This window comes from Protobothrops mucrosquamatus, unplaced genomic scaffold (genome assembly GCF_001527695.2).
Source record: "Protobothrops mucrosquamatus isolate PMUCROS unplaced genomic scaffold, P.Mucros_1.0 scaffold_140, whole genome shotgun sequence".
In the NCBI taxonomy this organism is placed as follows: Eukaryota; Metazoa; Chordata; class Lepidosauria; order Squamata; family Viperidae; genus Protobothrops; species Protobothrops mucrosquamatus.
This window is the reverse complement of record NW_015386216.1, coordinates 214807-229153: the sequence shown is the minus strand read 5'-3', so window position 1 is coordinate 229153 and position 14347 is coordinate 214807. Positions and strand designations below refer to the sequence as shown.

The 14347-nt window shown below is 45.7% G+C and overlaps 1 protein-coding gene across 1 annotated transcript in view; it reads left to right on the top strand.

Annotated features, from left to right (window-relative positions):
* Positions 1 to 14347, top strand: part of SLC4A4 (solute carrier family 4 member 4) — a 104474-nt gene that overhangs the window by 49652 nt on the left and 40475 nt on the right. The window contains exons 8-11 of the mRNA XM_015818580.1: positions 426 to 539; positions 2206 to 2380; positions 5985 to 6118; positions 7156 to 7427. Of these exons, the coding sequence (XP_015674066.1) occupies positions 426 to 539; positions 2206 to 2380; positions 5985 to 6118; positions 7156 to 7427 (695 nt within the window). The remainder of the gene's footprint in view (positions 1 to 425; positions 540 to 2205; positions 2381 to 5984; positions 6119 to 7155; positions 7428 to 14347) is intronic.

The following is a 14347-nucleotide window of genomic DNA, read 5'->3' as shown; positions in this document are numbered from 1 at the left end:
GAGAGAGAGAGAGAGAGAGAGAGAGAGAGAGAGAGAGAGAGAGAGAGAGAGAGAGATATTAAATAGATAAATAGATAATAGAGATAGATAGATAGATAGACAGACAGACAGACAGATAAACAAACATTATTTTTATTATTTCACAAACCATCCGTCAAAAGACAAATGTTAGGGAAATTAAAAGCCAGGGAGGGCTAAATCTAACCAAATTGTTTTTCAAAACATGCCTCAAATGCATCAGTGTTTGAGCCTGGTGTTCTGCAGAGGACAGATTAGTTCATATTATTAAGACCAAATGTAATTTCTGAAGATTACAAAAGGTTAAGAATGCACGTCTGTGGCATTTGGGTTTCTGGGTATGTGTATCTGTATGATGTTTGCCTCAAATGTGCATATTCAGTTGTGTTCTCATTCTGTCTGCCCAGGAAAAACTTGTATGCAGGCGGCGAGAATATCCAGATGAATGGAGACCCCCCTCACGAGGGAGGAAATGGAGGAGGGGGACACGGAGACTGTGAAGAATTGCAACGAACTGGCAAGTAAGAGACAAAAGTTCATATCTTCATATGGGATACTTTGCTAGTGTGTTATATAGGTAGTCCTTAGAATAGAAATAGAAATAGAAATAGAAATAGAAATAGAAATAGAAATAGAAATAGAAATAGAAATAGAAATAGAAATAGAAATAGAAATAGAAATAAATAGAAATAGAATAGTTGGAAGGGACCTTGGAGGTCTTGTAGTCCAACCCTCCCTGTTCAGGCAGGAAACCCTATACCATTTCAGACAAATAGATGTCCAATCTCTTCTTAAAAACCTCCAGTATTGGAGCATCCACAAGTTTTTCCACTGGTTAATTGTTCTAACTGTCAGGAAATTTCTTAGTTCTAGGTTGCTTCTCTCCTTGATTGGTTTCTGTAATCTGTAACTTATCATAACTTACAACCAGCTGCTTAACAACCCCCTGAAGTTACAACATATCTCCCTAGAACTATTTACAATCTGTTTTTGGAGCTTACAACAACTGCACACAAACGCCCCCAATCGTGTGATTGTATTTGGAGCGTTTGGCAACTGGCTCGCTTTTACGTCCATTTACAGCATCCTGTAATCAGGTGACCCTGATTTGTGACACCTTTTGCTGGCTTGCAGCGTTTGCTTCCAGTTTCCAGCAAAACAAAAAACAAAAAAATCCCTCCCATTGGGGAAAACAGATTCATATAGTGCAGTGGTTCTCAACCTGTGGGTCGGGACCCCATTTGGGGTCGATCGACCATTTCACGGGGGTCGCCAAGCAAGGCTGTCCGCCATTTTTTTTGTCCGCCATTTTTTTTGTCTGCCATTTTTCCCCCCTTTTCCAGCGGGTGCCTTACCTCCCTTGGGCTGGGCCAGCTGGTGGTCGGCCTGCTCCGTCTCTGCCACTTGCCAGCTACGCCTCGGCCGGCGCAGAGGGCGGAACCACGCATGCGCGGTGCTCCCGGGCAGGGAAAGTCCTCAACTTATGACCGGTTTAGTCCTCGACTTACGACCGGTTTAGTCCTCGACTTACGATCGGTTGGGGGTCGCGGCATTAAAAAGGTTGAGAACCACTGATATAGTGAGTGTGGCGTTTACTGCAGCCTTTGCTTAACAAATGTTGCAAAAAAAAACAAACAAAAACACCTCAGGTCTAATGACATGATACCTTGATTTTTATTCAATATTTATTGTGATTTTTATTATTGCCTGTTCACCGCCCTGAGTCCCGTAAGTAAGGGAGATAGGGCGGTATATAAATTTAAATAATAAATAAATAAATAAATAATTTACAACTGCAACATCTTAGGATGGTAATTCTGGACTCAGATGCAATCATAAATCAAGGACAACCTGTAAATAATAATAATAATAAAGTTGGAAGGGACCTTGGAGGTCATCTAGTCCAGCCCCCTGCTCAGGCAGGAAACCCTATTCCATTTCAGACAAATGGCTGTCCAGTCTCTTCTTAAAAACTTCCAGTGTTTGGAGCATTCACCGCTTCTGGAGGAAAGTGGTTCCACTGAAATGTCAGGAAGTTTCTCCTTCAGATAGTTTTAACTCGCATCCTTCTTGGGGGAAGCTATTACAACAGCCCTTAAAACTGTGTTTTGGGGTTGCTGTTTTCAAACTCTCCTTCGCTATGTGGACTAATGTCATTGTGACACTTCCTCTTCTTCTTCTTCTTAGATTTTGTGGGGGTTTAATCAAAGACATCAAGAGGAAAGCTCCTTTCTTTGCCAGCGATTTCTACGATGCCTTCAACATCCAAGCCCTGTCTGCCATTCTCTTCATCTACCTGGCAACGGTAACCAACGCCATCACTTTCGGAGGCCTGCTGGGAGATGCCACAGAAAACATGCAGGTGGGTCACGGTCCTGAAGAAGCCAACCTCGACGGAATGGAATTGGGCAAACACAGCTTTCTTTGAAGCCTCATCGCGTTGTCCTTTTTGTAGAAGTGTCCTTTCTCTCCAGCAGCCAAGATGTCATTGTGCTTTCATAATTTTTCCCACCTCCTACTACAAGGGTCTTCAAACTTGGCCCTTTGATGACTTGTGGACTTCAACTCCCAGAATTCCTCAGCCAGCGTGCCTGGCTGAGGAATTCTGGGACTTGAAGTCCACAAGTCATAAAAAAGCCAAGTTTGAAGACCCCTGCACTAAATCCTGAGATGTACTATTTTTTTATCTCTGCAAATAGGAAAGTCTGTGCTGAGAAGCATTGTTACCATTATTTCATTGTTCATGTGCTAATAAGTTCAGATCGCCATTGGTTCAGAAGGACTTGGGGGACAAAAACTGCTATTGCTTGTCCAGTGAGGGTGGAGAGGATATTTAGTAGTGATAGAAATAATTTTGGCTTGTGGGGGTGGATTGAGTCAAGGTTTAGTGCTTCTAAGACAATCGGCTTCTTTCTGAGTAGGGAATATGTTAAATAGTTTGAAAGGAGTGCTAGATTTATCTGTTTATTTATAGACAGAGTCCAGTCCTGAGTTTTGAGGTAAATGCCCCAGAGGCTATTGAATAAACACAATAAATATGAATCATAAAGGTCAAAAATAAACACAAGGATAAAAATAGTGGGGAAAAAATGATAAAAAGAGCAGCTTTCAAGAAGGAAATTAAAATACCATTCACGGTTTAAGGAGATAGAGGGTTTTTTTTTTTTTTGGCTGGGTTCCTACAAAGAAGTGAAATTTGACTGGGCAAACATATTCTCAAAAAGTCCTTGACTTACGACCACCATTGAGTGTGAAATTTCTGTCGCTAACCAAGACAGTTGCTAAGTGAACATTGCCCCATTTTTACGAACTTTCTTGCTAAGTGTTGCTAAGTGAATCTCTGCAGTTGTTAAGTTAGTAACATGGTTGTTAAGTGAATCTGGCTTCCCCATTGACTTTGCTATTCAGAAGGTCGCAAAAAGTGATCACGTGATCCCAGGACAACACAACTGTCATAAATATCAGTTGCCAAGCCTCCGGGTTTTGATCATGTGACCAGGGGGATGGTGCCATGGTTGTAATGTGAAAAACGATCCTAAGTCACTTTTTTCAGTGACGTTGTAACTTCAAGCGATCACTAAACAAATAGTTGTAAGTTGAAAACGACCTGTGCATTCTTCATTCTACTGTACTTCAACAAACGAGATGGGACCAGTGAGTAATTTCCTAAGGAAATAGGCTCAAAATTGGGTATTGGGGTGAATTTCCTAAAAGCTGCCAGCCCATGGAAAAGGCTGTCACACAAAGTGATAAGCAGTTTTTCAATAGAGATCTTCAAACATCATTGAGCAAGTAACCTCTAGTGCAGTGGTGGCGAACCTATGGCACGGGTGCCAGAGGCGGCACTCAGAGCCCTCTCTGTGGGCACGTGCGCCGTCGCCCCAGTCCTAGGCCTTCAGCTGGGTTTTATAAAATTTTTTCGCTTTAGGCCTCCGCCGCCATGTGCAAAAAAAAAAAAAGGTTCAATCAATCAATTTCAACTTCTCGTGGGAAAAAAAAAGATCTTGCAAAGTTGGAATTGATTGATTAAACTTTTTAGTCCCACCCAGTGTGCCGTTACCACCGCAGCCATGCCCACCCAATGGGCCACACCCACTCGGCACCCGATGATGCATAAGTGGGTTTTGGGTTGCAGTTTGGGCACTCGGTCTCTAAAAGGTTCGCCATCACTGCTCCAGTGAATCCTGCAAGAACAGCCATTTGTATTATGTCAATGCTTCTCGACCTTAGCATGCTGACTAGAGCATTCTGGGAATTGAAGTCCAGACCTGTGAGCATTGCCAAGGTTGAGAAACGCAGGACGAGATAATCTCTAAAATCCTTTCCAGTTCTGTGATTCTAGCAGCATAACAATCCACTAAACGCAGAAAGGCATAGATAGGCAGTCCTCGATTTACAACAGTTCGTTTAGTGACCGTTGAAAAACTTAGGACCATTTTTCACATTTACGTGGCAGCATCCATTACATGGTCACGTGATCTAAATCCAGACACTTGGCAACTGACTCGTCTTTAAGACGGTTGCAGCGTCCCGGGATCGTGTGATCCCCTTTTGTGATCTTCTGACAAGCAAAGTCAATGGGGAAGCCAGTTAACCATGTTATAACTTAACAACTGCAGTGATTCACTTAAAAACTGTGACAAGAAAAGTTGTAAAATAGGGCAAGGCTCATTGAACAACTGTCTCACTTAGCAACAAAAGTATGGGCGTGAATTGTGGTCCAGGACTACCTGCAATCAAGATTTCAATTGAGGGATGGATTTTTATAGGCAGGCAATTTCCTCTTTTGATGCGGCCCTTGGAGAGTGTAAAAGCTACCGGAGGAATGTGAATGTGGGGGCCTATAAGGAACCCAGATAAATATTTGTGAGCTCAGCAGACATTTGTTATTACAACCACCATTAATCAGAAGGATCAGCCACGGACTTGAAAACATTTGGAGATTTCAAACTGTAATTCTCTCCTGCGAAAGCCATCACTTCTGCTGAAAAGTGTTTTGGTGACTGTGAATTAAATGAAGTAATTTAGCTTCCCTATCCAGTTCAACATGTCAGTTATTTCTCTTCCCCTGCCATTGCAAGTGTAAAGCTGGGTATTTAAGATAAGGTAAGGTGAGGTGAGGTGAGGTGAGGTGAGGTAAGGTAAGGTAAGGTAAGGTAAGGTAAGATAAGATAAGATAAGATAAGATAAGATAAGGATGATGATGATGATGATGATGATGATGATGATGATGATGATGATAAAGTTGGAAGGGACCTTGGAGGTCATCTAGTCCAACCCCCTGCTCAGGCAGGAAACCCTATACCATTTCGGACAAATGGCTGTCCAGTTTCTTCTTAAAAACTTCCAGTGTTGGAGCATTCACCGCTTCTGGAGGCAGGCTGTTCCACTGATTAATATATATCAATATTAAGATAACCTTTATATATTAATAATATATATTAATATTAAGATAACTTTTATTGTCATTTTTTTACTGTGGGCACAATGGCACACATCAAAAAATGAAATTTAGGTGCCCGCTCTCAAAGTGAAACACATACACGACACACACCTAAAATATACTATATATAACATATGTGTAGACCCACACCCCTACATATACGTAACAAATAAATATTAAACACTGTCCATCTTGAATATATAACGGAAGGAGGAAGCTTGAGAGTTCACAAGGTTAATGCTGTATGGAATGAAACTCTGACTGAATCTGGATGTTCTGCTATGGATACCACGAAGCCCCTTCCTCCCATAAGGTAACAAAGAAAACAGGTCGTGAAGAGGATTGTAGTGTCCCAGATAATCTTACGGACCCTGCTCAAGCAACGCTTCTGTGCTATGTCCTGGATGGGAGGGAGGGAACTGCCAGTGATCTTTTCTGCTGTCCTCACCACTCTCTGCACCGCCTTCCTGTCTGAATGCATGTAATAACATGGATGTATTTGCTTGTTTTTTTTTGCTTCTAGGGTGTGTTGGAAAGCTTTCTGGGCACAGCCGTTACAGGAGCCGTTTTCTGTTTATTCGCTGGCCAGCCACTTACTATTCTGAGCAGCACTGGGCCCGTGTTGGTCTTTGAGCGACTTTTATTTAACTTTAGCAAGTAAGTCCGAAACGAAAAGGTGCTGGTGATATCATGGGGGGTTTCTGACAGACAAATGTATAGCAACCTATTCTAGGAGCATCCTCTAAAAATGTTGTCAGTCCTAGAGGAGATCAACCCTGACTGCTCTTTAGAAGGCCAGATCCTGAAGTTGAAACTCAAGTCCTTTGGCCACCTAATGAGAAGGAAGGACTCACTGGAGAAGGGCCTAATGCTGGGAAAGATGGAGGGCAATAGAAGAAGGGGACGACAGAGAATGAGGTGGCTGGATGGAGTCATTGAAGCAATAGGCCTGAGCTTAAATGGACTCCAGAAGATGGTAGAGGACAGGAAGGCCTGGAGGAACGTTGTCCATGGGGTCGCAATGGGTCGGACACGACTTCGCAACTAACAACAACAACTGCTTCAGTGACTCCATCCAGCCACCTCATTCTCTGTCATCCCATTCTTCTATTGCCCTCAATCTTTCGATAGACTAGCCATACCCAATTCCTGCAACCGTTCTTCAACTGAAGCGCTTTGAGAATGGTGGTTTAATTCAGACAAAGACGAAAACAAGCATTCGGTTTCTTAGTCAGTTCCAACTAATTTATAGTCTCTCTGGAAGAGATGCCTAGAGATAAATTGTTCCAGAGAAATGACCCTGTTGAGCAATATTTAATGAAGACGCCATTAATGTAATCAGCTTTATGATTCCATGGAGTTTATGATTCCTGAAGTTGAAACTCAAATACTTTGGCCACCTAATGAGAAGGAAGGACTCACTGGAGAAGAGCCTAATGCTGAGAAAGATTGAGGGCCATAGAAGAAGGGGACAACAGAGAATGAGGTGGCTGGATGGACTCACTGAAGCAGTAGGCGTGAGCTTAAATGGACTCCAGAAGATGGTAGAGGACAGGAAGGCCTGGAGGAACGTTGTCTATGGGGTCGCGGTGGGTCGGACACGACTTCGCAACTAACAACAACAACAACAACATGCTATTTCCCCCTCTTTTATTTTCCTATTTTTCAATCTCACTTGACTTCTTCATTTGCAGAGACAACGGCTTTGATTATCTGGAGTTCCGTCTCTGGATTGGCTTGTGGTCAGCCTTCCTGTGTCTGATCTTGGTTGCTACCGACGCTAGCTTTTTAGTTCAGTACTTCACCCGGTTCACAGAAGAAGGCTTCTCCTCTCTGATTAGCTTCATCTTCATCTACGATGCCTTCAAGAAGATGATCAAACTAGCCGATTATTACCCCATCAATTCCCACTTCAAAGTGAACGATATTACGCTTTATTCCTGTACCTGCATGCCACCAGATCCAGGTAAGGGAGAAACTTTTTTGCTCTGTTTGAAGGATGAATTCTTAATAAATCATTACTATATTAAATTCTAACAAAACGTGGACTCTCGCTTCCCTGTTTTGAAGTCCCAGGCTGTCGTCCCTCCAGACGAAAGTTTCAGATACCACATTTTCATCCTTATTCATCATTATTATATTAAATTCTAACAAAATGTGGACTCTCGCTTCCCTGTTTTGAAGTCCCAGGCTGTCGTTCCTCCAGATCAGTGGTTCTCAACCTTTTTAATGCCGCGACCCCAACCGGTCGTAAGTCGAGGACTAAACCGGTCGTAAGTCGAGGACTACCCAACCGGTCGTAAGTCGAGGACTTTCCCTGCCCGGGAGCGCCACGCATGCGTGGTTCCGCCCCCTGCGCCGGCCGAGGCGTAGCTGGCAAGCGGCAGAGATGTACAGGCCGACCACCAGCTGGCCCAGCTCAAGGGAGGTAAGGCACCCGCCAGAAAAGGGGGAAAAAATGGCGGACAGCCTTGCTTGGCGACCCCCGTGAAATGGTCGATCGACCCCAAATGGGGTCGCGACCCATAGGTTGAGAACCGCTGCTCCAGATGAAAGTTTCAGATACTACATTTTCATCCTTATTCCATTAGATTCCATTTGTAGGGCCAGGAGGGTGAATTTTTTCCTCCAATAGCTAATTGTGGCCTTGAGTGTTCAAGGTGAGTGGAGCGCATCCTTACTCCAGCTGGGACGTTCCATCATTTTTAACAAGTGTGGTCTTTACTTGCTGTACCTGCTTCAGTGGAAATAGTTGTCCACCGTTTGAGTCTCTCCAAGCCTCTTACGTAGCTTCTAGAGCAGACATTTCAAACCTGCGACGTCGCGCGACATATCGGGACTTTGTTGCCATTGCCAGCAATGGGGTGGGCGCGGCTTCTGCATGATGCATCTGGCCCACGGGCCGGCAGTTTGACACCTCTGTTCTAGAGCAGGGCTTTTCAACCAGTGGTACGGGTACCACCTGTGGTACATTGGCACCTGGCAGGTGGTACGCGACCATCCTAGAAAAGTAGCAGGAGATGGGAATGAGCTGAACCGGTGGCAGCACCGCACAAGCCTGAGCGAGAAATGGCTGGAGCTGCAGGGCTGTCAGGGCTCAGCGGAAGCGCCAGGATCAGTGCCGCTTTCCAGCTGATCAGTGCTTTTTCGGGGCTGTCAGGGCTCAGTGGAAGCACCAGGATCAGCGCCAGGCTCCAGCTGGAGCTCGGCGCTGATCCTGGTGCTTCTGCTGAGCCCTGAAGAAGCACCAATCAGCTGGAAAGCAGCACTGATCCTGACGCTTCTGCTGAGCCCAGAAGAAGCGCCGATCAGCTGGAATGTTGCAGCCTCTCCAGGGTCTTGTGATTTACATTCAGATGCTTGGCAACTGATTCATATTTATGATGGTCACGGTGTCCCAGGGTCATGTGAAGTGACCAAAACCTGCTGCAACCACCCAGCAGATGGGGGGAGGAATAAAAACCAAACACCCCCCCACCCCACCCCCGCTTCCAATCCTCAACAGAAATGCTCACAACAATGAAAGTCTTAGACAGGAGGAAGAGTGCGGCCAGGCGGGCAGGCAGGTGTCTTGCTTGGCTGTGGCTTGGGGGGCACTTTTTTCAGTGCCATTGTAACTTCAAACAGTCACTAAGCGAACTGTTGTAAGTCGAGGACTACCTGTACTTTATCACTTTTTTCCTTCTTTTTTTTTCTTGGTCATCAAGTTTTTGACACCTTGCTAGGCGACTGGTGGTACTCGGATGTTGCCATATGCTAAAAGTGGCACAATGGGTGAAAAGGTTGAAAAGCCCTGTTCTAGAGCGATGTCTTTCAAACTTGCCAACTTCAAGAAGTGTAGATTTCAGCTTCCAGAATTCTCCAGCCACCCGGGAAAATCTGTGCACCAATTGAAATTTCACTTATGCTGTCTTAGGATCGCAGAATTTGAAAGGTTATTAGAACAGTCTTTTTTTTAACCTTGGCAAACTCTTACGATGTGTGAATTTCAGCTACCAGAATTCCCCAGCTAGCATGGGATAAGTTCCCAATTTTGAAAAAAAACCCACTGTTCTAGATTATTCCTGAAGTGGGAAGGATCAACCCCACACTCTCACATTGATGATATTACCTAGTTGGGTCATAAAACGTTTGCAAGCAAACAGTCTTAGAGAGCACCAAGAATGCCACAGTTCAACCCTGAGTTATAGGGTAGACATTCTTTTCAAGTGGAGGATCAGCTTTTTCAATCTTCTGTTACTTTTGGGGGGGGAACGTAACGGCTTAAGATAACCATTCACCCCTTCACCACCATTTTCTGATGATTGTGACTCCCATCTGGGATATTTAAATGGGCAAAGTGAAATCTTTGTACCCCCGAGAAATGGGCTGTACATTTTGGCACCAACCACTACAGTGATGTCAGAGCTTCATTAGTCGCACACCTGTGGCCTGGAATAAACTGGGATTGCCACACAGAAGAGGGAGTCAAGCGATTCTCCAAAGCGCCTGAAGGCAGGACAAGAAACAACGGATAGAAACTAATCAAGGAGAGAAGCAACCTAGAACTAAGGAGAAACTTCCTGACAGTTAGAACAATTAATCAGTGCAACAACCTGCCTCCAGAAGTTGTGAATGCTCCAACACTGGAGGTTTTTAAGACAACCATTTTTTTTAAAAGGGTACAGGTTCTCCTGTTTGAACAGGGAACTGGACTAGAAGACCTCCAAGGTCCCTTCTAGATTCTATTCTATTCCATTCCATTCCATTCCATTCCATATTCTATTCTATTCTATTCTATTCTATTCTATTCTATTCTATTCTATTCTCTATTCTATTCTATTCTATTCTAAATTCTATTCTATTCTATTCTATTCTAAATTCTAAATTCTAAATTCTAAAACTGTCTAAAATAAGCTATGGACCGCTTGTAAGAAAATTGCTGTTTAATGTCTCACGCTAGAGATTTAAGATTGAGATATTGTAATTCAGAGGCCGCGATTGGATGAATAGTTTGTGGTCTCCGCTGAGGAAAAAAAAAAGAGAGAGGTGGCTGGGGATTGTGGGAGTTGAAGTTGTAGCAATCCAGAGGACACCTGTTGTCCCCGGCATATCCGTAAAATATTTACAATTTTAAAAATCCACAGGTGAAGATGGCGTAGGAGGTGGCGTCTTCTCGGCATTAAAATGAATCTTACGGTTAAAAAAAAAAACAGGGCTACAAAAAGCAAAATTTAAATAACTCCACACAGGTGATCTGATGATTGCTGTTTAAGGGGAAGTGAGTCAGATTTTGGCACAGGTAAAACAAGCTTGAGTATTTGGTGCCCTGCCAAAAAGGAAGATGAGCCGGTGTCCTGTTCTGAACCTTACCTGTTTGCCCGAGTTGACCTTTGCTGGATGCTTTTCAATTATGCTGTCAAGCTGCGAAGAATAACTATGCGGTGGCATCCATTACTGCTTCTTAGCTTGCCTACAAATTTGGTGGGGGGGGGGGAGAGGGGAGGCTTCAGACATCGGACTGCCAAGCTGTGACCACTAAGGTCACTCAAAAGTTGTTTACTAAGAACTGAAACCCTCTCTCATAATACTTGTCGGATGCTTCACTGGACAATGTGACCTGCACTATTAGGGGGGAGGGAGACTCTATACCAGTGGTGGCGAACCTATGGCACGTGTGCCAGAGGCGGCACGCAGAGCCCTCTCTGTGGACACGCGTGCTATCGCCCCGGCCCCACCTCCTCCCGTGGCCCCCTCCTCACCAGCAGCCCCTCTGGAGGAGAGTTGCCCCTGGGCGCGGCCCGCGCGGAACAGCACAGCTAAGGACATGGCAGCTGGCCAGCAGGGACAATACTCTGTCTTTGCACCCCGTCGTGCACAGATGAGGCTGCAAGGCGCGGGTGGAGGGCGTGGCCGCCAGGGCGCTGCAGGGCCGCCAGGGTGATGTGCGGTAGGCCGTGGAGGTGGTAGGTGGCCCTGTGGGCAAGTGGGGTGATGGTGGAGCAGGAGCGGGCGGGGCAGGGCGAGGTGGGTGGGGTCAGGGCGGGGGGTGGAGCGGGCAGAGTGGGGCGGAGCGGGGGTGGAGCGGGCAGGTTGGGGCGGAGCAGGGATGGGAGGGGTGGTTTTGGGGCACTCGGTGTCTAAATGGTTCGCCATCACTGCTCTATACTTTTAATATACTGATTTTGGCACCAGTTAACCAGAGCTGGTTTTCCTTTCCTCTGTGCCAAAATGGTGTGCTCAATAAAGTTTTGCATTAGAGATTGCATCGCCTCAGCTATACTTACTTTGTTGGGTTCATCAGTCGGAACCTTAACATAGGCATTAAATATGAAGGTTGCATCTTCAGTCTTCCAAATGACTCCAGGTCCACCTGGAAGACGTAGAAGGGCTTCTCACCAGTGCTCGCTATTGCGTATATCATTTTGAGGTGTCTCCTAGTGAACTCGTAGACCCAGAAGAGGAATTGAAAAGATTGTTATAAACTCTTAGTTGAATCCCAGCTTTTCCTGGCTTGGTTGCTTTCAGGTGTGTGAGTTGCTTCCAGATTATTCTGGGGTTCCTCAGCTGGGCCACACATTGCTGTGACCCAGTGGTGGGATTCAAATACGGGAACAACCGGTTCTCTGCGTGGATGGCGCTTCCGGAAATTCATTCTGGGCCCGAGCAACAAAAAATTAGCTCCCGGTTCTGCCGAACAGGTGCGAACCAGCTCAATCCCACCACTGCTTTGACCAGAGGTAGGCAACCCTGGCTCTTTTATGACTCGTGGACTTCAGCTCCCAGAATTCCTGAGCCAGCATGGCTCAGCTTGGAAACTCTCCCTTTCCCCTCAGCATGGCTGGCTCAGGAATTCTGGGAGTTGAAGTCCATGAGTCATAAAAGAGCCAAGGTTGCCTACCCCTGGCTTTGACCATCCAGGATGGATTCCATTTCTAATCTAACTTCACAGCGTCTACTCTATTGGTGTCTATCAAGCAGGAATTATAAATTACATATCACCTCGGGATTTTTTCCCCCTCTGATAAGTCTTTTTGAAGAGTATGTTTCATTCATTTTCTCTTCCCATGGAAAGAGAAACCCCCGGGACACTGCAACCGTCATAAGTACAAGCCAGTTGCCAAGTGTTTGAATTTTGATCACGAGGCCACGGGGATGCTGCAACGGACGTAAGTGTGAAAAACGGTCATAGGTCACTGTTTTCGGTGCCTATGTAACTTTGAACGGTCACTAACCGAATGGTTGCAAGTAATTACTTGCAGTACAACTGAGACTTCTTTACTCCATGCTTAGTTTTTTTTTATAGTCCATGTCAGCTGTTTGGCTGTGGAAATTAGAAGAGTTTCAAATGCCACCCGTTCGTTCCCTTTTCGTCACGCTCCACAGCAGTTTGTTTCATATTGTTGAGCTCCCTTACACAACACACACGTGGCTGGCACCTGTATCCCAGTAAGTAGCCTTACTGCTCTTTTGACAGATGTTGCAAACAGCCTGAAATTCTTCCGCTGAAAAGAAACGCAGGCTCCAACCACCGAGAAGTTGCCAGATTTTGTGATTGGATTACCGTGTCTCCTGCTGTTCCTTAGTCCACAATGATTAACCGTTGTTTGCGGCTGGGTGGGAAGAGGGGAACGGTCTAGCTGCCTCTAAAGAAAAGATTTACAGCCTCTTCCTTCAGGCTCTTTCGTGGGAATTTACTGTTGAGGTCCCCTAGTTGCTGGTTTAAAGACAGTATTTGTTGCTTCAGTGACTCCATCCAGCCCCCTCCTTCTCTGTCGTCCCCTTCTTCTTCTCTTGCCCTCCATCTTTCCCAGCATCAGGCTCTTCTCCAGTGAGTCCTTCCTTCTCATTAGGTGGCCAAAGTACTTGAGTTTCAACTTCAGGATCTGGCCTTCTAAAGAGCAGTCAGGGTTGATCTCCTCTAGGACTGACCGGTTGGATCGCCTTGCAGTCCAGGGGACTCGCAGGAGTCTTCTCCAGCACCATAGTTCAAAGGCCTCCATTCTTTGGCGCTCAGCCTTTCTTATGGTCCAGCTTTCACAGCCATACATTGCAACTGGGAAAACCATGGCCTTGACTATACGTACTTTTGTTGGCAGGGTGATGTCTCTGCCTTTTAGTATGCTGTCTAGATTTGCCATAGCTTTCCTCCCCAGGAGCAAGCGTCTTTTAATTTCTTGGCTGCAGTCCCCACCTGAGGTGATAAAATCTGGCACTACCTCCATTTCCTCCCCATCTATTTGCCAGGAATTGAGACAGTATAGAAAGAAGCAATGCCGCGTTGGTTTTGTTAACTGCGCGTTAAGGAAAGTTTGGCTTCCTTTCCACTGCAGGGCCTTTAAAACCAAGGCGTTTGTAGTGGATTTGATGAGAATTTAACTTGAATTTCACGGCTTGGTAAAGTCTCTGCTCGGTTGGGAACCTGGTGGAAGGTTTAGCACATGGTCCTGGTGCAATTGGGGGGGGCACGGTGGCTCAGAGGCTAAAGACGCTGAGCTTGTCAGCTGGAAAGCTGGTAGCCTGGGTTTAAGACCCAAAAGCCGTGCGACAGGGTGAGCTCCCGTCCTTTGCTCTAGCTCAGGGGTAGGCAACCTTGGCTCTTTTATGACTCGCGGACTTCAACTCCCAGAATTCCTGAGCCAGCATGGGGGAAACTTTGGCCCCTTCATGACTCGTGGACTTCAACTCCCAGAATTCCTGAGCCAGCTTGGCTCAGCTTGGAAACCTCTCCCTTTCCCCTCAGCATGGCTGGCTCAGGAATTCTGGGAGTTGAAGTCCACGAGTCATAAAAGAGCCAAGGTTGCCTACCTCTGGCCTAGGCCTAGGCCGCTTTCTGACTCGTGGACTTCAACTCCCAGAATTCCTGAGCCAGCATGGCTCAGCTTGGAAACCTCTCCCTTTCCCCTC